General features: G+C 38.5%; 1 protein-coding gene across 2 annotated transcripts in view; it reads left to right on the forward strand.

The window, feature by feature from the left end:
• Positions 1–25,918, forward strand: part of RELN (reelin) — a 270,835-nt gene that overhangs the window by 135,525 nt on the left and 109,392 nt on the right. For both annotated transcript variants that reach the window (XM_065743657.1, XM_065743656.1), the window contains exons 9-11: positions 9,851–9,947; positions 13,030–13,270; positions 25,550–25,695. In XM_065743657.1, coding sequence (XP_065599729.1) covers positions 9,851–9,947; positions 13,030–13,270; positions 25,550–25,695 — 484 coding nt within the window. The remainder of the gene's footprint in view (positions 1–9,850; positions 9,948–13,029; positions 13,271–25,549; positions 25,696–25,918) is intronic.

Raw genomic sequence — 25,918 nt, forward strand, 5'->3', positions numbered from 1 at the left:
ACAACTGACTCATTGCCCCCATGTATGTTTCTCCATATGCTCACCTGGAGTAGAATCTGCAGGGCTCTGCAGGACATCTGCAAGAAGGCAATTGCTTCTCCTTCCCTCCAGAATCATAGAATCATAGAATTGCTCAGGTTGGAAAGGACCTTCAAGATCATCAAGTCCAACCGCAACCAAACCATACTACCCTAACCTTCTGCTAAATCACATCCAAATGGATTTTAAACACATTCGGCAATGGTGACTCAACCACCTCCCTGAGGAGCCTATTCCAGTGCTTAACAATCCTTTCTGTAAAGAAGTTTTTCCTTATATCCAACCTAAACTTATCCTGGCTCAACTTGAGGCCATTTTCCCTTGTCCTATCATCTGTCACCAGTGAGAAGAGACCAACCCCACTCTCACTGCAATCACCTTTCAGGTATTTGAAGAGAGCAGTAAAGTCTCCCCTCATATTCCTCTTCTCCAGACTAAACAGCTCCAGTTCCTTCAGTTGCTCCTCAGAGGGCATATTCTCCAAGCCCTTCACAAGCCTTGTTGTCCTTCTTTGGACCTGCTCCAGCACCTCAATGTCTTCTCTGTACTGAGGTGCCCAGAACTGAACAAAATACTCGAGGTGGAGCCTCACCAGTACTGAAACATCTCTGTACTGCTTGGCTCAGCAGCATGTACAATGATGAATACATTTGACTCCATGGAACAGTCTAAAGACTCTTGTCATATTTATTATGTTCTTGTTAATTTCTAGTGGCAGCTGTTACAGTGACAGTACTGCTTTTGCATTGTCTATTCATCTTCTGCTTGGACTCAGACCACTCGATAGAAATTCACACGTCCAAACACGTTTTGAATAAGCCACAGCTTTGGCTAGGAGAAACAATTACTGACTACTTTCTCTTAATTTTCATGTTTTATTAGTTTACAATTAGCAAAAACTTTCCAGTGACTGACAAATGTTGTAGCAACCATTTTATGAGGTAGCACTGGACTTGCCCTCAGCTGAATCAGATACACATTAGGAATTTCTTCCAGAATTGCTATGAAAATTCTCTTGTGTCTCTAGAGAAATACTGAAGTGGAAAATAAGCCCCTTCTGAGGACAACATGGAAGAGTATTTGATCTTTAAAATCTCTCAACTACCTCACTGAACACAAAATTTGTGGGGTCAAATATTTTGGACATGTGGAGCCGTCTCTTTCATTTTAGTCACCTGTATGGATGACTTCCCTCAGTACCCAGGTTTCTCCTTCTCTGATGTCTTCCATGAAACAACAGATTTTTGTGGGTGCTGCATTTATAAGGTCTTGTTGACTCTGGTACAAACAGGGAAGGAGAATCCCTGAGGCACACAGTGGAGGAAAGGAGATGGTGGCCAGGACAGATCTATGATCTTGTGTAGAGCAAAGAAAGGGCACTCCTGGGCTTGTATCTAGGTTTTGAAGGATTTCATACCAGATAATTGACTAATAAAAATGTGTTAGGACCCTGCCTGAGCTGAGTTTAAATACTGCATAAAAACAGCTTTTAAACTAGGTAATTTAAAATACCCATTCTGTAAGAAATAAAAATTACAAAATGAAGCTTGTTTGATGCTACATTCAGATCCAGTTCCTTCTTAACAGCAAGAACATATTGCCCATGAACTCCCGGGTTGTTTTATCCTTATTTATTTCCTAGCCATTTGGAAAAAGCTTGGGAATGTCATATAATTGAATGCAAAAATAGATAAAATTTGCCTTTTTTTTTCCTGTTTGCTTCATTTCCTATCTTCCACTTGATAAAACAACGTTAAGATTTTTTATTCACTTCTCAATTTGTCATTTTTTGTTACCTGACATGAAACCCAGTAGCTTTCACCTTTCTGGCAGAGAAGTCCTTTGTGTAGATACACAGGTTATAAATTACCTCTAATGTGAAAGAGGCAGACAGATAAGTAACATCATCTAGCACACTTCACATAGCATGAGAGGAGATGTGAGGTGGTGTTTATTGATTTTGCTGAGTTATACAAGAAGGGCTGCCTTGATAATGCCTAGGTCAAAAAAAGGGCTTAAAGTTAATACCATACTGGAAAGACGTTTTAATGGCCTTGTGGTGAAATGATTTGTGTTGTTTTGGCCAGTTCAAGGTTACAATGAAATATTGTTTTTAATACTTCTGTACCACAGTTCTTCTGCCACTGCTATGAATTAAACTGTGAGCACTACAGATTTATTGCGCAGTGAAAAGCAGCACAGATAAGGGAGCTGGGTCCCCAGCTCTGACCCAGGGCATGTGCCAGAGCCTGCTCCTCACAGTCAAATGCAGGCCATTACCGAATTGGTTGCTGAAAATAATAAATGCTGGATTACAGGCTGACTTTCATCTTAATCCTGCTCATGGCATTGTATTAGGATAACACTGTTGTATGATTAAAAATGTCTATTTTTGAATTATTTCCAAAACAAAGCATCTGCAGTTCCTGGGGGATAAGGGGAATGGAAGTCCCCGCTTAGCAAATTGTCCCTGTGTCTTTCTCTGGTGGGGAAGGAAGTAGGGGCATCACTGAAAGCAAAAGTAGAAAAAAATATTGAAAACTCACCAGTCACTGGAAAAAAACAAATGAAAAAAACAAACAAAAAAATCCTTTCACCCAACCAGTTATTATCCACCTACATATAAAGTTAACAACAAACGATCTGGTTTCTCGGCTTTCAGAAATGAATAACACCTGAACTTCAGACTTGGCTTGAAAAATATATTTTTTCCAAATTTTCCTGGTGAAAAGGAATTTCATTAAAACAAGAAGGTAAAACTACTTTCAAGTCTTTATATTCAAGTTGCCACTTTTCACTCAGAAGTTCTGGAACCAGTACTGCCCCTCTGGAACAAACTACTTTTGGGATCTGAACAAAACACCACATCCCTTCCTGTGGTATTTTCACATCCTTACAGTGTTAAGTTATGATAACTGACCTTAGCTCAGGCTGCTAATCAGAGTTAATCAGTAGGTCTCCTTCTTCTTACCAATACACACTACTTTGCCAATTAATGACTACTTTAAGATTGAAAAGGTATAATTTGAATTTTGCCCAGCTTCTTTCAAAGGTCACCCTTTCAGGGGACCTCTTCATGATATGACAATAAGCATTTCATTGCACTAATACTGAAAAATACAATATGGGTATAAGAGTAGAAAATGCTTACTTACTGTATGGCTTACTTGGTGAGACATTCAAGAACCATGGTAAGAGTCTTTCTGGGGAGTTAATGATATTATTGTTTCAGTAGTAATTAATGAGTGTCCATTACATCCAAGTCTTAGGTTTTCTCACTTCGCCTTCTGCAAGGAAATCTAGACAATATTACTGCATTTAAAAAGGTGGTTAAATTTAGAAGCCTAATTTATTTATTTGACAACAGGCACATTACTCAAGCATATACCTTCTGGCTGTAGCTCAGAAAGTTATGCTATAGATAGCAGAGCATCAGAACAAACTGGAAACTGGTGGAAGGGAAATACAGCTTTCAGCTTGTCTTATTTTTCTCTCCTTAATGTTCTCAGCACAAAAAGCAGTATGAACTGTGATCTGTCTTGCTCATTAGAAGAGAGCAGATTTTTGTGAGCACAGGAAGCACATCATATCTGTGGGCATAAATAGACTAAGAGGAAATAGAGGCAGAGAAGTATTTCCTCAGACTTTTCATACTTAATAGCTACATTACTTCACAAAAAGTACAGACACTGTTATTGATAACCCTGGAAGGACATGAGTGGGAAGGGACAATGGGAAGTTCCTTGCTCTGAGCAAGGCCGCCTTTGGAGTGGGTGCAGCTTGATAATGGCCCCATCCAGTGGGGCTTTGGCCTTTCATTAATCTTTAGAACTTCAATTCCAAAGCTATTCTGATTAGTGCATTTACTAATTGAGAATGTATTTACTATTTTTAAACATATTTATTAATTTATCTTCCAAATTATTAATTGTTCTTTCAGTCTTATGTGATTTTATGATAGAGGCTAAAAGCATGTTCATGAGCCCTTAATTTAGATAACTGCTAGATAAAAGCTGTCAGTGGAATAATGTTAGCTGTTCTCTGAGTTCTGCAGAAGTGAACAGTTGAGACATTGCATCTCAAGATTAATAATTTTCACTGAAGTTAGAGTAGCTCTGATTTTACCAAGGGCAAACACCAATGACATTATTGTTTCCTCAGTTCACTTATTTATTCTGGATTTGTTTGTCAAAACTTACACAGTGGCACAGAGAGCCAAAATCTTCTTGTAAGGCAGAAACAAGTAGTCAGCAGTTAAAGTATTTAGTTATTTTCAAGAAAAAGTAGACTAAAATTACAACATAGAAACCAGTTCTTGCAGTTTTCAATTTTAAGATTATTTACAGTTAAAAGATGCATTTGTAATCTTGGTTCTATAATCAAGACACTAAAAATGGCTAAAGATCAGAAATTTATTGTGGTTAAAAATCACACTTGAAACTAAGTTCAAAGTTACAGCTTCAAGAAGAAATAAAAATATTCTTGCGACCTTCTCTTGAGAAAATTTTCAGAGGCAGTATGGCATGAATAGTGAGTTGCATGTTTTTGTACTAGTATTTCCAGTATACTCAGGACAAAATAATCATTGTTTTAACATGGTTTAAATTGTCTGGCTCTTGATTAGAAGCCAACATACACTTACACCTAAAAAAAAGCCACCACAGATTCCATTGAGTGTTCATTATACCAGACTGTATGGTTCATTAATTTGGAAAAAGACTATTAGCAAGCCAGCCAAATTTGACCGCTGTATTATCCTGTTCTGTCTGGCTTAATTCAAGCAAAATCAGCAAATCATAATCCTTAGCAAACACTTATCATTATTCAACACATTAACAAAATGAATAAAAGCAATCTTCTGGTATTAAGCAAACAGGATTCTTCTGAGCTCCCATTCAGACTACAGTTAGGACATAATCAAACCCTTCTACAAATTTTCATGTGAGTTTTTCTTGTGCAGTTGCACATTACACTCATTCTTCTTAGAGTCAGCGTTAGCTATCTCATCTGCTTATCCACTGAAGTACTTGCAGGAACTATCAAGAGGTTGTCAAGAGGCAGAGGACGTCACAGTCTATAACGAAGCAAAATATTGCTTCCCTTGCAGATGGCACCCAGTTTTATCTCAACAAAACACCAGCTTATAAACAGTGTTGTTAACAAATCTTAGAGACCAACAGCCATGTGACTCGGATTTATGCAGATCTGACACAGTTGGAGGCAAAGCTGTAGTGAGTCTTGAATTAATTTTGCATGCCATTGTCAGCCTAGATACAAATACGCCAGTACCTGGTTGCAAATACCTGTCATGAAGTGCCTTAGTAACATTCATCCTTAAATATCTTTAGTACTTTATCTACATGATACCTTAAAAAATAAAGTGCATAAAATGTTAACTAATAATGGCATTGAAAGCACTGAAAATGAACTTAATGAGATTTCCAGGAAAAGAAGCCATCCCCATCTCAATGTCATAAACGGTCAGTGCTAGCCAAGTCCTGGGTACATGTTATGAATGCTCCAGAATGCATAGGAAAGCAATTGGGAAGCATAGTTTTGCTTCCTATTCCTATTATTTTCTATTTGGTTTAAGTAGAACTAATGGAAGACCAGGCAGGAGCTGCTCAGCTTTATTACACCGTGCCAGTCAAAAACATCTCCTGTCAGTGTTGCTGGATTCAACTTTAAATTTTATTTTATTAGTCTTTGCCCAAGGGCAAAAGCATATAAAGCGTAGGCCAAATAGATTAATTTTACAGAATATGCATTGTATGGAAATAGTTGGGTCTTATAACAGAAGCTATTTTACTGCCTATAGTTTCCAATAAGACAAAAAATATTTTCTGTTTTTCATCTAAAAAAAATTCTAAAAGCTATCATCTAAAATTATATCCATGAACGTTGACTCTACTTCAGCATTTTAAGTTTTAACAGTCTGTGAATTTCAGCTAGAAGCCTATGAAAAAGAGTAAAATCATTGTAAAAAGAAGAAAATATTTCCTAAAACACAACCCAATAAGTATGGAAATTAAAAATGGGGTAATTTGTATATGCACATAGCTTAATATTGAAAGTATGGCTGTAAGTCTTAGACATATTTAGCTAACTTGGCGTAATGATTTAGGCAGTAACCACAAAAAAGCACTGGATTTACTGCGATCTACTTGCTTTAAGAGAAACATCATCTTGCTTTCATGTAGTTTACTAATATAAGCTTCTTTACTGCAATCATTCTGCATGTTATCTTACCTATTTTCATGATTAATTCAGAACCTGAGTATTCTTGTCTTAAAATGACCACGTTTTGGGCTCATTCATAAGGTCTGAAGTCATTTTGTACAACTTTTTATTTGGAAGACAAGATGATGTGAAGATTTATGGTGTCACATACTGCATAAATGTGGCTGTACTCAGATCTGAGGTAACATTAACATCTCTAGAACTGGGGTGAATGATGCCTCCCTTTTCCCAGGCAAATTTGCCTTCAGTTTGTGCTATATAACAACTTGCATTTTGATCACTGTTTGCTCAAAAAAAAAATTATCAATATCCTTCTTCACAAAGGAAGGAAGTTCCATACAAATGTGCATAGGAACTCCTTCCCAGTGCAGTGATGGAGCAGTGGCACAGCTGCTCAGAGAGGTGGTGGAGTCTCCTTCTCTGGAGGTACTCAAGAGCCGCCTGGACGCCTACCTGTGCAACCTGGGCTAGGGAGCTGCTCGGGCAGGGGGTTGGACTCTGTGATCTCTGGAGGTCCCTTCCAACCCCTATAGTTCTGTGAAATCTGTGAAATTTCTATTTAGAAATACTCATATTACAGTAAAATGGACTAATAAGAATAAAATTAATACCAATTTTTAAATTAATACTGAAAATAATAATATATTGAAAATTACATGAAAATACACTGTTTTTCAATGACACCTCAATAAATCTGGTTCCGGAGAACAGTTGTATTTCATCTTTCTCCCTGGAAGGAACTGTTAATGCCATCTGTATAAATATTGGTTTGGTAAAAGAAGCAAGCACTAGATCCTTGTGGTTCCTATATATTTTACAAAGACTGTTTTAATGGCAAAGAATAATGTCTAAACCTAGCTGACATTTTTTCAGATGTGTTCATTTTGGTTTTTCTGTTGTTTTACAGAATTAGATGATTAAATAATAAACATTTTACTTCCTTATGATTTTGAGGAAAGAATGCACATTAAAAAAATGTTAAATTACATTAAAAAAAATTAAACCCTGATAAAAGCATATATTTTGTCATGGTAGTAACTACTTCATCGACCTTGATCACATTCACAAACTAATTTACTAATACAACTGGACTGATTATTAAAATAGTAATGGAAGCCAGAACTTCTTATTCCTCTTTGCCTTCTGTGTCTGCTCCTCTCTTAACAGTGACACAGGGGAAACATCACATCTGCAGCTTTTCAGTGGTGTTCATAAACACAAGAATTTTTGTCTTCATTGCACAGTCTGAGAGTGTCCAGATTTAAGAGAGAACTTTCTTCATACTACCGTACTGATGGTATTGTCAGCAAATATGCACTTCTGCATTTTTTAGGCAGGACATTTCGATTTGGCTTTCTTGAAGAGTGGTGTACCAAGAATTGATTGTAATAATAACGGATGTGGCATGTTATTAAGTCCGTATTGCTTGTTATTTTTCCTGTTTATGTTCCTGTTGTTTTTGTATGAGAGAAAAGTCAGTATGTTGCAGCTTTGCCTCACAACCTCCTGCCAGCCAAAGTGGTTAAACCAGCTGAAGTTCATTGGTTTTGATGAGTGTGATTAGAGCTTGGAACTCCTAAAAGCCACAGAAGTAAAAACTGACAGCAGATGCCACTCAGTGGAGTCGACCATTTCAGCAGATGGGCAAAAATGAAATGTAAAGGCTTTTCCCGACATAATTTCATTTTAATATGATAGAAATAAAGTGCTTTGTCAGTAAATTATACCCAGAGAGTTGCTTTGTAGTCATTTTGGGTATATGTTTGGTAATTCAAAGTCCTGCTGCCTTTGCAGGATTAATTATTCTGTGCCTCGTTACAGCAGAATACGTAACAGAGCAGCTGAATGTGCCCCACACAGCTGTAGAGTGGTTCGGAAGTATTTTGCTGCTGCATTTGGAATATAACACTAGTAAAAGATACAAGAAGTTAACTTTATCAGTCATTTCCAAAGTGCTTAGTTGATGTTTTAGCCAATATTACAGAGATGAGATTTAATTCCATCTTTTGGTTATTTTTCCCTTTGTACCTGATGTGTGCCACAGTGGAAAACCAGATGTGCAGCATCACTAAGCTGAGAGCTATGATGGGAGCTGCCTCAGGGCTCTGGAGCTGCAAGCAGTGTGTGACATTCCCATTCAAATGTGCAGGCTGTTCCCTCATGCAGGTGGTTGACATATTTTTAATCAGGCCATTTATTTCATTACAGCAGGACATACCCCAAGTTGCAAAATTTTATCTCAAGCATTTTCCTCATTTGTATATTTAAACACATATATATGTGGTCTATATTCGTGTGGATTTATATTTTATATAATGTATATTATGTATTATATTACCTTTTCTATAATATATATTTGTATTTATGTACATGTAAATGCATGATTTTCATTGTGACTGAATATACCTGCAGCACACACAGGCATAACACACCACATGTACCACCCATAATTCATACCCCTACTGTGAGCAAAGCTGTGGTACTCACCCAGCAGCAAAATGATGTGATCAGAGTTGCTGTTTAATTGAGAGCAGCTTCTTTTAATTTGGAAAGTAGCTGCTATCTGCTGCCTGGTGACCTTTGAATCTCATATTTCAACCTGTCTCTGAAGTAGAGATGTTGATCTCTGAAGCAGAGCTTAGGATTTATTTGTTTCACTGGGTGTTGGATTTCCTGAGAGGGATGAATTACTTGATATCTGAGGAAAAAAATAGTTTTTTTGGTATATTTAATTATCACTCAGATTGTTTATCAGTTTGGTAGGTTGCATTTTTCAATCCCAGTTTTTATTATTTTGACTGTCCTCTTTATTAATCGTTAAGCTTATCGTTTGTGACAGCACCCAGAGGCAGCCTTTTGTAAATCAAAAGTAAATATATTACCCTACCTTGCAGGGGTGCCATAGGGCTTAATTAGTTCACTTTTGCAAAGTGTTCCGAGATTCCCAGATCAGCATCAACTGTTTATTATTAATTATAGGCTCTAGTGAGTCTATGGGATGATATCTTAATTTAAATCTCTTTGGGCATCTTTAAAATAACTAATTTTATAGTATCTTTGTTCCTTCAAATTCCTGGAGAATGTTTCCCTGTAGCTCAAGTAATTCTGTATACATCTTCCTATTGTTTACTATATTTTTACTTCTGTTATTTGGGTTTTTTATCTATGTACCAGTATGAAAATCAGACTTTTACTATTTTCTCTATAAATACTGCTATGTGGATTATACTATAATAACAAGATTTTGTTTAAATATTACATGGTGGGTGTTGTTTTTTTCCTGCAGTGGGGGAGTGTTAGACAATTTATTTGGCTTCCCTTGGGAAATCTGCAGAGATTACACAGCACGGCTGTGATTTATCATTCCCACTTTATTTCTGACTCATAAAGCATGCATTATTTTGTGTTCACCTGCAGCAACAGATCCCAGGGAATTACATCATCAACCAGTGCCCTTTAAAATACAGAGAAGTGATGATGTGACAAATGCACAGACAGTAGTGATTGTTATTGGAGGATCATTTATTGGTTAAATGTAACATAACTCTTATGGTTTCATCACCTTTCCCAGGATCAGGTTCGTGCCGCTTTAGTTACTCAGATCCCAGCATCACAGTGTCCTACAGCAAGAACAGCTCTGCAGATTGGACTCAGCTGGAGAAAATTAGGTTTGTTACAGCTTTTTAATCACTTTCATGCTTTCTGGATGAGCAGGTGTTGATTAAGCTTGAGTCTTTTATATCTTCTTTGATTGCTAACTTTTAAGTTCTCGCATGTTTAGGCATATTAAAAGTGGAGGAGTGAAATTATGGCCAGTAACACTAATTGCAGAACTGACACTGCTTTTGGGAAATCACAATTCCATCCACCTCCTGTGTGGAAGGTCAAGAAGGCAATGAACTCAGAGTTCAAATGCAGTTCCTGTAACCAAAAGGCTCAGGTGCTAATCTGTGCTGTAGGCTTATGTTCCTGGTTCTCACCAGTGGCCATGCCAAACCTTGCTGAAGCAATACGACTAATGCTGGGGTTGGTAACACATGTTTTATATTGAGTGGATTGACTGTTAAACTGCCAAACTGTTTCTACATCAAAGGTTGGTGAATGTGGTGGCATCCTTAAGAAAAAAACGTAAGTTGACTAAAGCAAAAAACAAACCACTTCTTGTAGTTATAGACACATCAATCTGTGTTATACACCAACCACCAGGAAATTGTGCCTGTTGTGCTCTCCTTGTGATTGCTTCATTCCAACCCAACATCTCAATGGCTTTTGCATTTTGGCATCATTTTTAATCTCAGCAAAAACAAAAATTTATACTGTTGCAAGTTTATACTTCGGTAGGATAAAATGATCCATAAAAATACTTTATAGTTTGATATGTTTGGCTCCTAACTAGATATGTCAAATTACACCTTGTTTTTTAACAAACTGATTTGCATGAAAGCACAAAGGATTACAAATGGGAGTCTTATAATCTCTTCTTGTGGGACTCTTCAGCCTGTAGAAAACACTCTAGGCAGCTGCCTTTCAGTATCTAATGGAGAGCATAAGAAAGAAGGGACAGACTCATTAGCAGGGTCTGTGATAGGACTAGGGGAAATGGTTTCAAACTAAGAGAGGAGATTTAGATTGGATATAAGACGTTTTTTACCATTAAAGTAGTAAAGTACTGGAACACGTTGCCCAGGAAGGTGGTGGATGCCCCCTCCTTGAAGACATTCAAGGTCAGGCAGGAGGGGTTCTGAGCACCCTGATCTAGCTATCGATCCCCTGATCCTTGCAGAGAGTTAGACTAGATGGCCTTTAAAGGTTTCTTCCAACTCAAATGAGAATCCCATGATTCTGTTGCGATGGAGCAAACACAAGTCTTTGAAACACAAAATTTGTGAAGTTAATGCACATGTTTGAACAGTGTTGCTTTAACTCAGACTGCTGGAGCTGGCAGCAGAAAATAGGTCAATAGAGCAATGTCGTGCAAAGCAGAGAGGAGGATGAATTATGAAAGGATGCTCGTCTCTCCTGTGGTTCCTTTTAGTTACAGTGTTTATGTGAACGTGCTTCAGCAGCTTTCTCTCCGCTGCAGGCAGCTCCAGGGAGTGGGAGAAGTGGGGTAAGGTGGAATAGAGATACAGATGGTCAATGGGCTGTGTAGGGGCAGTGCCATGGTGATGTGCTGAGTGTGACATGTTGGTGTGGTCCCAGCACAGGCAGGGGAAGCATGTCTCTTGGACAGGGTGGGTGCTGGGTGTGAACAGTCCCAAATGCTTGGGGAGATATGGCACATGAATTGAAGTACACCAGTTATTAACCCACTGAAGCATCATCGTAGGTCAGTGCAACCAACTGTATGGAACCTCCTTTAGCAGCAGGGTTGGATTCAACCTCTAGAGGTCTTTTGGAACCCCAACAATTTTGTGACTGTGTAATGTTGTCAACGGTTTACAGGCAGATTCGGCCTGGTTCTGTGACGATTGGTGCGGGGGACCCACGGACCCATGCCCCAGGAAAGGGGAAGGGGAAAGGGAAAAGGGAGATGGGCCTAGGAACAAAACAGCGGCAATGATCTGAGGAGGAAAGCTAATTTACTAAATAGATATTGGAAAGCAAAATAACACAATATAATACATTATAATTGGAATGGAAGCTAATAAATCAAACAAAATGAGCAAGAGAGAGTGTCCAATAAACCGAAGGCCTTACACTAACGCTGAAGGCGGATGGCAGCGAGCACCCACTGCTGAGTCCATCCCAAAGAGAGAGTCCCGTGACCACAGACAGTTTTTTTCTTTCCCTCTGAGCGTAAACACGTAAAAATGCAAAGCATCGCAAAGTCCTCTGGGGAATGGAGTTCTTCTTCTCTTCTGAGGCAGATATACCTGGAACTGTCGGTGATCCATGGAGCTGGAGCATTAACTCTTTAACTCTAAATGCACCACATGATGTTATGATGTGGAATGCCAGTACCAAATTCATAAAACCATGACAAACGTAATAAGCCCTGTGCAGAACTGGTGGTTAATCTTGGTCCCACAGCTCTTGGGACAGCTTTGGGAAGCAGAGCTCCAGATGCTGACCTTCAAGGTCTGGATCCCCTATCAGTATTTTCCATCATAGCAACACCAGCAAGAGAGGACAGTGGTGGTGTTCCATCTGTATGATTTTGGGAGCTGCTGAGAAAAGGAAGGCCCTGGCCCTTCCCACTCATAGAATCAGCTGCCAGTGGAGTGGGAATGACAGGTTCATCAGAGAGAATTCCAGGCTTTTACCTCCAGGATTTTGTTCAATTCTGCTCAGTGAGGCAATGAAGCAGCTGAAGTTAGGTGTTTTGGTACCAGCTCACACAAAAATCACAGATAGGACTCAGTTTTTATAAAATGCTTCCTGTTCATTTCCTTTTTGCCATACCTGCAAAATACCAGACGCTAGCCAGTCACCTTGGAGGTGTGACCAGCATCAGGAATGGATGCTGCCAAGCTGTGTGCTCCTGCTCTCTGAACATCTCATTGATCTGTTCCTCACAACCCCAGCCTGCAAGGTCTCTGCAGCAGAGCTGCCTTTGGTCTGTACATACACTACTGAGCACAGTGGGACTCTGCCTTGGGGCAGATATTTTCTATCTCTTTAGAAGATTTACCATCATACAAGTGATATCAGCATAGCTGTGTCACACTTAGTAAATGTGTCAAATAAGGTGAAAGCATTCCTGGTTATGGCTTACATTTGGTCTAATTCCATATCACTGTTTTTCAGCGCTCCTTCCAATGTCAGCACAATCATCCACATCTTGTACCTTCCTGAGGATGCAAAAGGGGAAAATATCCATTTTCAGTGGAAACAGGATTATCTTCATGCTGGAGAAGTGTATGAAGCCTGTTGGGCATTGGACAATATCCTGATCATCAATGCTGCTCACAGAAAAGTCGTGTTAGAAGATAATCTTGATCCTGTGGACACTGGCAACTGGCTTTTCTTTCCTGGGGCCACAGTGAAGGTTAGTTTGAAAATATAAATATATATTTAATGGTTTGATTTCATTATTATTATTTATGTGGAAGGACTCAGTGATTCTTACGAGTCCCTTCCAACTCTGAATATTCTATGATTATGTGATCTAAAACTTCAAGGAGGGTTAGGCCCTTCCATCTGTTTGCAGAACTGGCCTCTGTTACTCCGTTTTTACCTATTTCCTGTCACACTGGGGCTTTCTAAAACAATGCAGCTTTTCTGCCATTACCAAAAGCAGATGACAGTTTGTAACTACTGTCATGTCAAAGATCATACGACAGAAAATGGGAAATGGCTTCCTTTTAGGAAAACAGAACAATATTTTTGAAACAAATTCAGATCTCTTAGCCAGATATTTTGAAATCTACCTGTTTATTTATCTCATTGGTCAGTACCACTTCTTGGTGTTGTTCAATACTTGCTTTGTCACAAGCCATTATAAAAAGCTCTACTTTCTGCTTTTTCTGTGAATATCACCTCTGTTGCAGCACACATTCAGGTAGTGAGAGCTCCTTAAAAGTCTCTGTTGCAGTGAGAACTGATCTGATACATGGGATTTAGCAAGATCATAGTATCTTTGGAAAAACCCTAAGGAGACCTGCAAGATCTCCGTGCATAAAGTTCCTCCAAATGCAGAGTTGTTCTACAACTGAAAGCCAGTTGTGTTCTTGCTTTTTATGTTTCCAAGCAGACAGAAATTGAACAGTTGATTATGTTCAGTTTTCATCCTATTTTTCATTCATAAAAAAGGGCAGCTTTGTCGTAAGTGTTCATTTATGAGGTTCCAGTTGTTTTGGCAGTTTCACAGGAAACAGGTGTCATGTTCTGGGGGCAGTACAGTGTTGACTGTGGCTTCAGCCTTTTCCCACAGAATCTGGCCTCAGGTTAATCTTCTTAGAAATAATCTCATTAGTCTACTCATAGCACCAGCATATCAATATTTTTTTATTTCAGTAAAACCATTTGAACAACAACTTTTTTAAAATGAATTTTAGATCAAATAATGTCCTGATTATTTAAAGAAGTTATTTTCTTTGATCTTTTCATGTTTATTGTGATGTCCGTCTTACCCCTGGATTTCAAAATCCAGTCCACGGGTAAGATGATATGAGAACAAAGAAACGATTAATATGCCATCTTCCCAAATGGCAAAGCCCAATGTCACTTCCTCCTTCTAAAACATGCACAAACAGCATCTATAGTTCATCAAGTAAATATCTCTTGTTTTGATTTACTTTGTTTGTTTATTTAAAAGCTAATTTAGTGTCAGTACTCAAGTGCAGTCACTTAAAAGATGAGGGGCTTGAACACTGAGATCAGTTAGTTATTCTGGACAGAAATATCTTTCAAAGTCCAACCTTGTGTAAGATGCAAGCAAAGATTCACAAACCTGCTATTCCTCCAAGGCTGTCTTCTGTTCTAGGGAAAAGCAGAATGCGTTTTCTAAATATGTTTCTATACCTACAATCTTCTGCTAAGCTGAACTCCATTTCAAGCTAGTGAGACCTTTCTCTGACATCCAGGCCTGTTTGTGCCATGCAAGTTTCAATCCATATCCTTCTTCCTCTGTAAATTAGTATTTCACACTAATTATCTTTCTTGAGATAGATTTTAATTTCTTCACTGACTTCTTTTAATGCTTTTCCTTCCAAGTTTCCCTGACAATGCTAAAAAACAGTCTCATTTCTGGATGTTATTTGTTATTTAACTCAATTTTAACGTGTACAAAACTGTGGGGCATGATTTCCTTTCCAAAGCTGTGCTATATAAAGTAATGTCATTGGGAAGGGAATTAAATGTTCAGGAAAACATAATGAAACAAGAAAAATAATATATATGTATTTTCATTTTACTGGATTTATTTTCTACATTTATGCTCACTTGTTCACCACCTCTCACCACAGAAAATGATTGGCATTTTACTTTTGGACTATTCCAAACATTTTACTTTTGGACTATTCCAAACACTGTCTATTGCAGACAGTGCAGCCTTCTCCTTGGAGACTCAGGACAGTAAATGAGGCAAACAAGGGATCTTGCACACCTTAGCTGGTACAACACTCCTGTGCTTGGTTTTTGGCTTGTGCTGTCTCCCATATATTATCTTCAAGGAATGCATGAGTGCACCAGAATTTGTTTCCAGTAAGCAGAAGGAATGACTCCACTCTACTAGGAAGAAAAAGTTTACTCAGCTGGATGCAAACTCTGCTGTGTCACTTGTTGTCAAGGCCAGAGAATGGTCCTCTGCCTAATTTGGTTACAGTCATGACCCTAGCATACTAAAATTTCCCACCTCACCAGTCTTTTCAACCATCTCAAATCTTTTTAGACAGTTTGAGTCTTCATTGAGTACCATCTTATTGCCTGAGTGAATTTTGTTAAGCACTTCAATCATAAAGATAGGTATCAGAGTTTGTTGTAGTTTAAAATAAATGTTGCTACTGTTCACATATGTAGTGGTGCTTCAGTGAATTCTTCCCCAGTCATTGCCCAAGAGAAGGCTTTGAGAAGTGAGAAGTGCTTGTTCTGTCTTGCTATTCTATCTATCTATCTTGCTACTTCTTCTATCTTGCTCATGTTGGATGCTTATCAAGGTGCAAAGAAAGTATATATTTTTCTGCAGGAAGTTTACTTTGTCAGAACTTGAGGTCTACTGAAATTAATAGCAAACCCTATAATTCTAGGATATCTGCTGATAAAACAACTCTAATTCATAGCTGCTCAGACAAAGTAAAAAGGCAGTGAAATGAAGAGATATTGTGAAGGCTATTATGTAGATCCTGAGTTAGGTTATATGGTGAATTCAGTCACGGAAGGAGGATAGTGCCAGCAATGTAATTTTGCACTGATATACTTACTCCACTTTGGTTGAATCAGGCTCATCACTTCATTGAGCACTTGTGGGAACTTGCCTATGCCTACTAAGAAGTGGTTCCTCTTCCTCCTCCAGTCTATTTGAGCTTGTCAGGGTTTTTGTTTTGTTTTCTTTCTTGCTGCACTCAGGAGTAGTTGTTGCTTATTTGAAAGCACATGGCTGGTTGCAGACGCAGCTGAAGCTGGCTACTAAGATAGGAGGCAAGCTGAGAGATAAGCCACCAAATTTCTGTGTTTCAGTTCCAAAGAAGACAGAAAAAGACAAAAAAAAAAAAAAAATAATGCTGTTAGCAAGGCCAAACACCCCTTAGGAGATTAATTGGATCCACTGGAACGTATTTATCTGTGTTGGACTGTGAGGAAGGGTGTTGAACAGGATAAATTCCTGATTGCATTTCAATATTTGCAGTGACAGCTCTGAGTGTGAGCACAGCGTCTCAACCAAGCATGTGTAGGGTATGACACTGGTGACTGAGGCTGCTAAAACATACAAAGCAATGATGTGCTATGAGCACTGTTAAAGGTCTGTGGGCCTCAACACCCTATAGCTAATCAGGAGAGATGAAATCTTCCTTCAGTAATGCTTCCTCAGTCTTTACTTCTAAAGAGCAGGGAGTGATCTCATCTTTCAGTGGATGCTTCATATATTGTTGTTGTCTTTGGGGTCCACCTTCAGCAAAGTTTCCTTATTTTCTCTAATTGCTCTGATCTAAGTTTGGATGTGCAAGCTCAAATGCTGAAGTTGAGATGGGAGCCAGCTTCAGTAATATTATAGTTCAGATCTCTGAGGCTAAAGCATCCATAATGTTGGATGGGGGAAAAGGAGGGAAGACGTGTGCCAGCTTCATTGAGCAAGTCAGTTTCAGGGCCAGACAGTAGTATCTGGTATGTGTTATTCACCATCATGGACATTCCCAATTAGTCCTGAAACCATCCCAATGCCAGAATCCTGATAAAGTCTGTCACTGTTATAAAAATTGCGTGGAGGTTTATAAACTCATATTTATTTTTTTTTAATGATCCTTAAGTCAATTCCAGTGTCTCTTGTCTCCAAGACATCCAAGTCAGCATAGTCCCTGTTTTACCTGTCTTGGCTTATTTTTCTGTCGATTCATATCATGCAGTCATGCCTACTTGTGATAGTTAAGTTACAGGTCATTGCCACTCATTTCAATTTCCTAGAAACACAATAGAGCTTAGCAGCAGAGAAAACTTACAAAGAGAGTGAGAGAGCTCAACATTCACATTCAGAAAATATGCTGGAAATAACTCCATAAAACTTTGTGACCTTTCACCATATCCTGAGCACATCAGGGCTATGAACATCCTAGATCTGTGAGTCCTTCCTGAACATGTATTACTGAGGGTGACTGAGCACAGAAGACATATGGGCAGTCCTGGGAGTTTGGCAAAAAGAAATGTTGATTAAGCTATTCCAAACCTCCAGTTCCAGAGCAGATTTCCAAATTTCTGAATACTCTGTTAATTAATAGGAATGGCATTCAATGGTCTTCTTTCAAAACAAGTATCTTAATATTCCATATATATATCTGTTGGTTTTAATTGCTTGGGCTGCAATGAACTTTTTTTTTCCTCTTTTAGTTTTATCTTGTTGGAAGCAGATGAAGAATATTTGTCTGTAGAAAGAAAGGTGATTCTGTAGCTATGCCAGTATGAAAATGGCAGATGGAAACTGCTGTGACTCTATACTGGGCAAAGATACATGAATACAGCTGCTTTTGACAAAACTCCTCTTTTTGAATAAGATATAGCAAGGCAGGTTTTGGTCTGTGGGCCAAGCCCAGCCTTCTAGCCAGCTGCTTTGCCTCTCAGGAGCCACTAAGTACCACATCTTCCTGGGAAGGCTGGAAGCCATCTCCTGAGCTGGCTTCCAGCTGCGCCTCAGCTCTGAGCCTTTCCTGCTTCTCTGCAGGTGGGTGGAGGCATGTGAGAAGGGAGGAGAGGTGAAGACAGCAGAGCAAGGTGCACAAAAGCTGTCCACTGACTCCCTTTAATGAGAATACGATCAATCCATAAGAAGGCATCTTAACATCCATAGAATTGGCTGGAGCCCATGCATGGAATAGCTCATGTTGTTGTTTGTTTGTTTGTTTTATTTTGTATTTTTTGTTAATAATCACTGTTTTAATTAAAATAATAATACTTAGATTCAACAGCTTGGAGTTTCTTGGAACTTTGGTTGACGGTTGTGCTGAATTGTTTGGGCAGCTGAGCAGAGCTGTGGGCAGCAGTGCTGAGCTGGCAATTTTCTCCATGCCAGTTCCCCATGGCTCAGAAGTGTGGTGTGGTGGCAGAGAGCCAGATTTAGTACTGAGCTAGTGTCAAAACACCAGGGGTGTTTCCTGCCTCCTAGAAAGAAAGAATTTGGTCTTCACAGGTCACTGTGAGATGCACATTAGTGAAAGAAATTAGATGCCAAGGAGTAGAAAGAGCATTGTCTGACTCTTCCTTGTTCAGATTTTATGGTATGTTAATACCTGTCATTACTTTCAGAACAGGTGAGGTTGTATCAGGTTCACTGCAGAGTACTGGAAGCATCTACAGTTTCCAACAATAAAGAGGAGTATTTCAGTGCATACAAGTTAAATAACTCATTAAGGAAATCAGTCATCACCAGAATAACCGATGTTATACAAACATCATGAAATGTTCCAGAAAGCCAACAACCATACAAATCATACCAGTTGCTCAAAAACAAGCAAAATGTTTTGAGCACCAGCCTTTGGCTGTGAGTCTGTAATTGGAAATGATTTGTGAAAGAACACTTTATAGACTGTTACTACATCACAGAAAAAGTTTCACCCCATTGTTTTTTTGCAAACGGAAGGTGCACTATAACCCTCCTCGCACCTGGCCTGCTTGCACAGGAAGAAGGAAAGTTTTAACCCTCGTTTATTTCATGGGAAATAATATTCTAATCTCATTGTGGTTTTTCCTTTGGCTGAAGAACGGACTTCAGACCAGAAGCCTTAGTAGCCACACGCACAGAATTCAGAATTTTAGTTTTGTCATTGTACCTTCACTTGCTAAGAAATTTCCTGCAGGGTACCATCTTATCCAGACTGCATCTATCCCTCTACTTGCCATCTTTTCAAAATATAAAAACTTGGAAAATCTACAAGACCCTTTCCCAGAAAGATACAATATCTAATTTATGGCTCAATTGAAAATGCCGTTTTAATTAATTTCCTTCATTTTATTTCTTGTTTCTCTGCTTCTCATATTTCATCTGTTTTCATTGCCTAGATTTTAATTAAAAAACCTCTCATCTCTGAGGAGCAATATGAAGCGGCAAAAATAATCACTTAAAATATTACAGTCATTAAAAAATTGGCTGTGGTCAAAGCCATGCATTTTCAATTTGCCGACAAACTATATTTTCGTTTCCTTTTAAAGTGTGTTTTGTATTTCGATAGCACAAGCCAACCAGCCTGGCCATCAGAGATACTCCTCCAGCTGAGTGGGCTATGTGACAACTCCTTAATGGGGGAAATTGATGGCTCTCTGCTCACGTAGAGGTGAAGGCATACTGGGCAGATTTCTTTCCATCTGCCACCAGCCCTTTGCAAGCTGACACTATCCAAATGCCCAACACATTCATTCCAATGCAAGAAATGTTGCCAGAAAATAAATTGTGAGGCTACAGCTGTCCGAAAGAATCGTCGAGGCCATTAGGCCCAGGAGAGATGATATGAAGAGGGGCACCAGTGTTTGCTTCTGATAAAAGCCTAATTAAATGATGGTAAAGATGACTGTAAGTACTTCAAAGGCCAGAGGTGAATAACATTTTCATGGGAATGTGGATGAACCTTGGGAATGATGTGCAACATCTCAGCCAAAATACCTATTATATCAGAGAATTTCATACGGATTTTTCCTGTTGATGCTTTTCTGAATGGCAGTTGTATCGTTTAGTTGCCCTCTGTTCCGCTCTCCAAGAAGTTCTGTACTGTAGAGCCAAGATGTATTTATTACTTCATAAATTTGACTTGAGCAACAGGGACAGAAGCTGATTTTAATGAACTCCAGTGCTTCTTTTTACATTCCCAGCCTTTTAATTTCGTAACAGTATTTAGGACTGCATCCTCAGCTGTGACTGTGGCATAGACTGATCTGCTTGCAGAACTAAGCTTGTGCTCAATCACATGGCAGGGGGAAGAGCCAGACCTCCAGAGGTCCCTCCCACCAAACAGGTCATACAGAGTACAGCAGATGTCCCCTAATGCGGTGCTCTCATGCAAGTCTTTAAAAATATGGATGTTCTTCAGACATGCCAGCAGGATGTAGGACCTCAGATCTTACTTAGGTCCTTGAAAACATTTGGATGCTACTGTAAATTAGTGTTTTTGTTTATGAAAACATCATCAGGTCCAATTGGAAGACACCTGCTTCATCAAATCCAGTTTACTTACTTTTGCTGTCAGAAACACAGTGGCTTTGAGCAGTCCTAATTAAAAGTCTTGTGTGTCTCAGGTGATCAACAAGCTTTCCTAAAAGCAAATACTGAGAAAAGGTGAAAGTTGCAGGTAGATGAAGGAGAATGAGTATAGAGTAGGATAAAGAGGGTGAATCAAACACAGACTTGTGACAAAAGTTTGTTTTTGAAACCATGCTTTGCTGTCTCCTATAGTCTCTATCTTAAAATCGTGAGCTAATACCCTCATACTATATAGCAGAGGTTCACCAGAATAATCAGATTTGCTGATTCTCATAGAAATGTTGGCTAAGAACTATATTCACAGACTGGAAATATGCTTAGGTAATTTAATTATTTCATTTCAGAGGAATTCCTTCTCTATCTGCACTAGTATTTGCTAGTCCAGCTGGTAGTGAAATACATTCACCAGGCAAGTGTTTGGTTTGTTTAAGGCATGGCTGCTGCACACTGCTTTCTCATAGGATACAGTCTGGCACTGTATAATAAAACTGCTGCAGTATAAGGAATTGACTTAATACATCAGTTTATCTGTAGCAGAACAATTCCAAAATGAAATCTGTAAAACTAGAAGGGACTAAATCAGCAATTTCATCACCAAAACAAAAGTAATTTTTGCACCATTGTACAAACTAGGAGTCCTGAGCAAGGGGTATACTATTATTGCCTCTTTAAAACACAAAACTAAATGAAAGTTTGCGTCCCAGGATAAAACAAGCAATAGATAGCTGAGGCTGGAAAGATGAGGGAATAGAAGGAAATGTGGAAGAGGTAACAGTGCCCATCCTGGTAAGCAGTGTATTTTTCAGTGCCATCAGTGATAAGGTTTGTTGAGGAATGTGCTAGGGAGATGCCTGAAGGGCATCATCATGTGCAGAATTTTCCAGGCGGAGTGGGCAAGGGCATGAGCAAGTTTGGTCATCTCTTCAGCAGTTGAAAGGACAGGTAGCAGCAGTCAGGAAAAAGTGAGCCAGGAGATGAGGGAGGTAGGTGAGGGTGAGACATTGCAGTGCCTCCAGAGTAGGTGAACGCAGTAATACTGTAACTATACAGCAGACAAACTTCAGAAACAAAAAATTTGCAGTGAATATTAGATTGAAAGCAAATCCAAGCACGCTGAGCAATGGGAAAGTGTCCAGACAATTTTCATTTTGCTCTATTCATGCTAAGCAATAGTTTAACAATTGCAGCTAGTGAATAATAGTACTGGTAGTGCCATATTAAATTAAACTGATTTTTTTTCCCTTGGGATGGCCACAGTCCCTGAACAGTTCTTGGCTTCTTTCCATTTGGCAGCAGTGAGTGTTGTTTATTTAGGAATACAACAGGGTACTTATGGCAGGCTTATAGTCCTACTCCTGTTGCAAACAATACAAAACAGCTACTGTTGTGAAGTGTCTACACTGAAGTGTCTCAAGCATCGTGTGCTCTGTTATGTAGGTGATTTGGGAGAAAGCTTTGTTTAATGAAGGTTATCAGATTTGTCAAAGGATTTTTTCTCTAAATTAATTTTTCCTCACAAATTAGTTAACCTTTCTGTGTTGTAATTTGTGCAAGGACATGTTAAATGTTTCATACACTTAAAATCCCTCATTAAATACAAAATTGAACTCTGCTGTAGTACTGGACCTTCATCTGGTGCTTCCATGGTAACAAGAAGAGAAATATCCTACAAGTTGCTGCCATTTTGCCTTTTTAGTTACCATATTTTACTAAGCAACTTAATTTGTTCATGCCTTTAAAATCATTTTCATGTAAATACAAATGAAATAGAGAGCAAATAGAATCTGAAATTCGTAAGAAAGTATGCTACGTTTGCATAGGAGAGATCTGCAGTATCTTCAGTTTAGGAATAATTAAATTGTGTCAGTTTCAAAAAAGAGTACACATTCATTTCAGATTTTTTATCACCTTAGAAGGAAAAAGAAAAGAAGACAGGAAGAAAGAGGGAGGGAGTAAGGAAGAAACTTGTAAAATTCAGTCCTTCAGTTATAAGGGTTTTGTGGTAGATTGATTGACAGATTAAGGCCAGATTAAGGGAGATGGGTCTGGAAGGTGGAAGAAGATGAGGGTACAGCTCACCTGGCGTGGGTGCTTCTCTCCCATGGGCATGCCCTTTGGGTCCCAAATAGTGGTACTGAGCAAAAAGAAAATAATGGCCCTCTCTTAGAACATTGATAGAAGCTTTACTTGTGTTCTGAGCATCTTTCTTATTTCCTTTGAAGGTAATGAGCTTCTATGAGTGTTTCTGTAGGCATGTAGAATAATAAAAGCAGTTAAATTCCAGTTGAACTTTTCCTCTGCAGAGCTGTTTCAGCTGAGGTTCAAAGCTAACTTGATCAGAGGTTGATTTGAGCCATACACTATGTGGTTCAGTAACATATAAAATCAGCATAAAATACACATTCATTGATATTGTTTTGCTTTTTACAAAGTATAAAAGTAGATGTATAGAACTAATGAAGTAAGTGATGCTCCTGTATCCTTTTGAGCATTCGTAAGATGTTGATTGCACACAACTATACGTAATTACATATTTGCCCTTTGGCCAAGCTGCCCATTGATTTATCTTGACAACCTAAGTGGAAACTTTACCAGAACACACGTCAGTAAATATTCTTAATATTCTTTAGACAGCAGAAGGACATACAAATGTGGAATAGTAACAGGTCTGTTTTGTGTATTTTAATAGGTGGCTTTCATCAGCAAGAGATTACTAATGTCATGTCCCAATATCAAGTAAACACATATAACTGAGCACCTGAGCAATAAGTATAGCCTATAAAGGATTTTCCAGAGCTTGTGTGCAATTGTACACTGCTATCTCAGTAGGATCTATTTGTCTGTTTATTAAGAGATGATGGGCTACATATAAATTTGAAGTGCCAGATGTTTCAGCCCAAATATTTATTTATAGTGTATTTATTGGTCTGCTTGCGGGTTATAGGGGTTTTGTGGTAGATTGATTGACAGATTAAGGCTATTTCATTTCTTTTCAGCAAATGAAGAATTTTCTGAAAACCAAGGAGCAAAATTATTTTTAGAAATACAATATTAGCAGTATCTGTGAGCATTAATACAAAATGGTGGCCATTTCTCAGTCACATGTAACTGCACCGTCCACACTATTTTTCAAACGCAAGTAAAATATAAAGCTGTTTCATTAATTTTTTCTAGTTATAAAATATTTTGGTGAACCTATAGTAAGGATAATTGTGACAAAATCTATATAATTTCTGACAACTTTTCAGCATTGCAGCATCTTGCTATTGTTTTGAACTTTATGTAGAAGAAAAATGCTTTTTTTTATTTGTTTATTTTAGCAGTTGAAACAATCTTTATTTTCGTATTGTTTCTTCAAGTGATATTTTGTCAGTTATTAAATGCAGAGCTGTTGTCATACAGCTGAAGTCTTTATACTCAAATCAGATTCAAAGTACATACTTTTTTTTTTCTAATAATGTGTAGACATCTCCAAAAAATTCACATTACATTCCTACATACAAATGTAATTGCTAAGTAATAGGCAAACATATTTGAAAATTATCAACAAAAGAATTTCAGTTATGTCTTTGTTTTTTGTACTGATAAATGAAAAGAGGAATAGACATAATGCAGCATTTTGTACTTTTCTCTTAAAAACACACAGACAAAGATGCACTGGGAAGTTTTTCACTTCTTCCCACATTTCTTTTTTGCCGAAAATTTAATTATTAACTTCTGTGGCACTACCATGACCTTTTTAAACGCAGATCAGGTGATGATCATGCTTTCCCTTGGTGAGTTCTGAAGGAGTTCAGAGACAAGAGCAGACTGCATAGATTGTGCTGAAAAGGTCAATGCAATTTGGTATTATTATATTTCTTTTTCAGATACTGAACTGTGGCTAGAAAGGAGAATTAGTCTAATTAGTCATCTCTTATTTCAGCTCATAATTCTAATGGGGCCAGATTTTCCAAAGAAGTGTTTGAGCTAATTATTACTTTTATCAGTATTTGTTTTATTATGAACAATTCAATATAATACCAAGCTCTCTGTGTTAAGGACAGATAGAGCTTCCTTAGAAGCTTCCAGTATTCCTGTTAGCCATGCAAATTATGGAGACTTACCAATTTATCAGATAGACTAGAGGGTGAGAGTAGTACTGGTGAAAGAAGGCAGTCCATAATGTAACCTATGCACTGTTTTGTAGTCTATGTGCAAAATGACCTATTCATAGTCTCTATATGGAGTGTTGTGGTGGTCAGGGCAGTTTGAGCAGATGTGGGGCTTCATTTCCTGCTGCTGAGATGATCTATGTGGAAGTGCAATAGGTAAGGCAGACACGTTGTTCATGCAAGCAGCCTCAGCACCCTGCAGTCAACATGTTACAAGAGCTATTTGCCTACATAGCTATTTGCTGTGCTATTTGCATAAAATTATAGCAAACAGCCTTTTCACTCATACACGTCAGTCCTGAAGTTTGCTATATGGCAATGCAGAGCAATTTTACTTTCAAACACCTCTGCCTGCAAAAATTCAAGCATGACAATCTGGCATGTGTTTCACAGCATGAAACTCTTCTGCCAACAAAATATCCTTAGCAATAGTGCTATTAAGGTTATTTGTACACACAGTTGTGATTACTGGCCCAAGGCAGACACAATGGCAAGGCTTTGAAATAGAAATAAATACACAAATGTTTGGTACATATCTTTTCTAGGCAAACACAATTTCATAATGGTTTGAAGTGCATTTGTGGGGAAGTAGATACAATCACATTGTGGTAGGCCAAGAAAGAGAAAAGGTGATGGTCCGTTGGTTATTTGTATTTCATCACAAACACTGGTGTGTCATTTGCTAATTTGTAGTTTGCTCTGAGCTCAGGCAGTGAGTGAACAGGACAGCTCCCCAACCACAGTAACATCCTCTACTCTGTGCTCCTTCTGTCTACAGCACAGCTGCCAGTCAGATGGAAACTCCATCTATTTCCATGGGACAGAAGGCAGTGAGTTCAATTTTGCCACAACTCGGGATGTGGATCTCTCTACAGAGGATGCCCAGGAGCAGTGGGCAGAAGACTTTGAGAGCCAGCCAAAAGGGTGAGTGCTTGGTTAGGGCTGGGATCTCTATGCCAGGGATTGGGGAGCTGGGTAAATGTTGCTAGGATAAATAGCAATACTATAAGTAACAGATAACTGGAGGTTTTGGGAACAAGTAAGTCAGAAAAGCCCAGGAGGAGTGTCTTCTTGGCCATTCGCTCACCAACATTTTCAGTGAAATAAGTTGTGCTTGAATGACATTTTCAAAGAAACACATGATTTT

This window comes from Cyrtonyx montezumae, unplaced genomic scaffold (assembly GCF_038088225.1).
Source record: "Cyrtonyx montezumae isolate F1298 unplaced genomic scaffold, pur_monq_1.0 scaffold_3, whole genome shotgun sequence".
Classification (NCBI taxonomy): domain Eukaryota; kingdom Metazoa; phylum Chordata; class Aves; order Galliformes; family Odontophoridae; genus Cyrtonyx; species Cyrtonyx montezumae.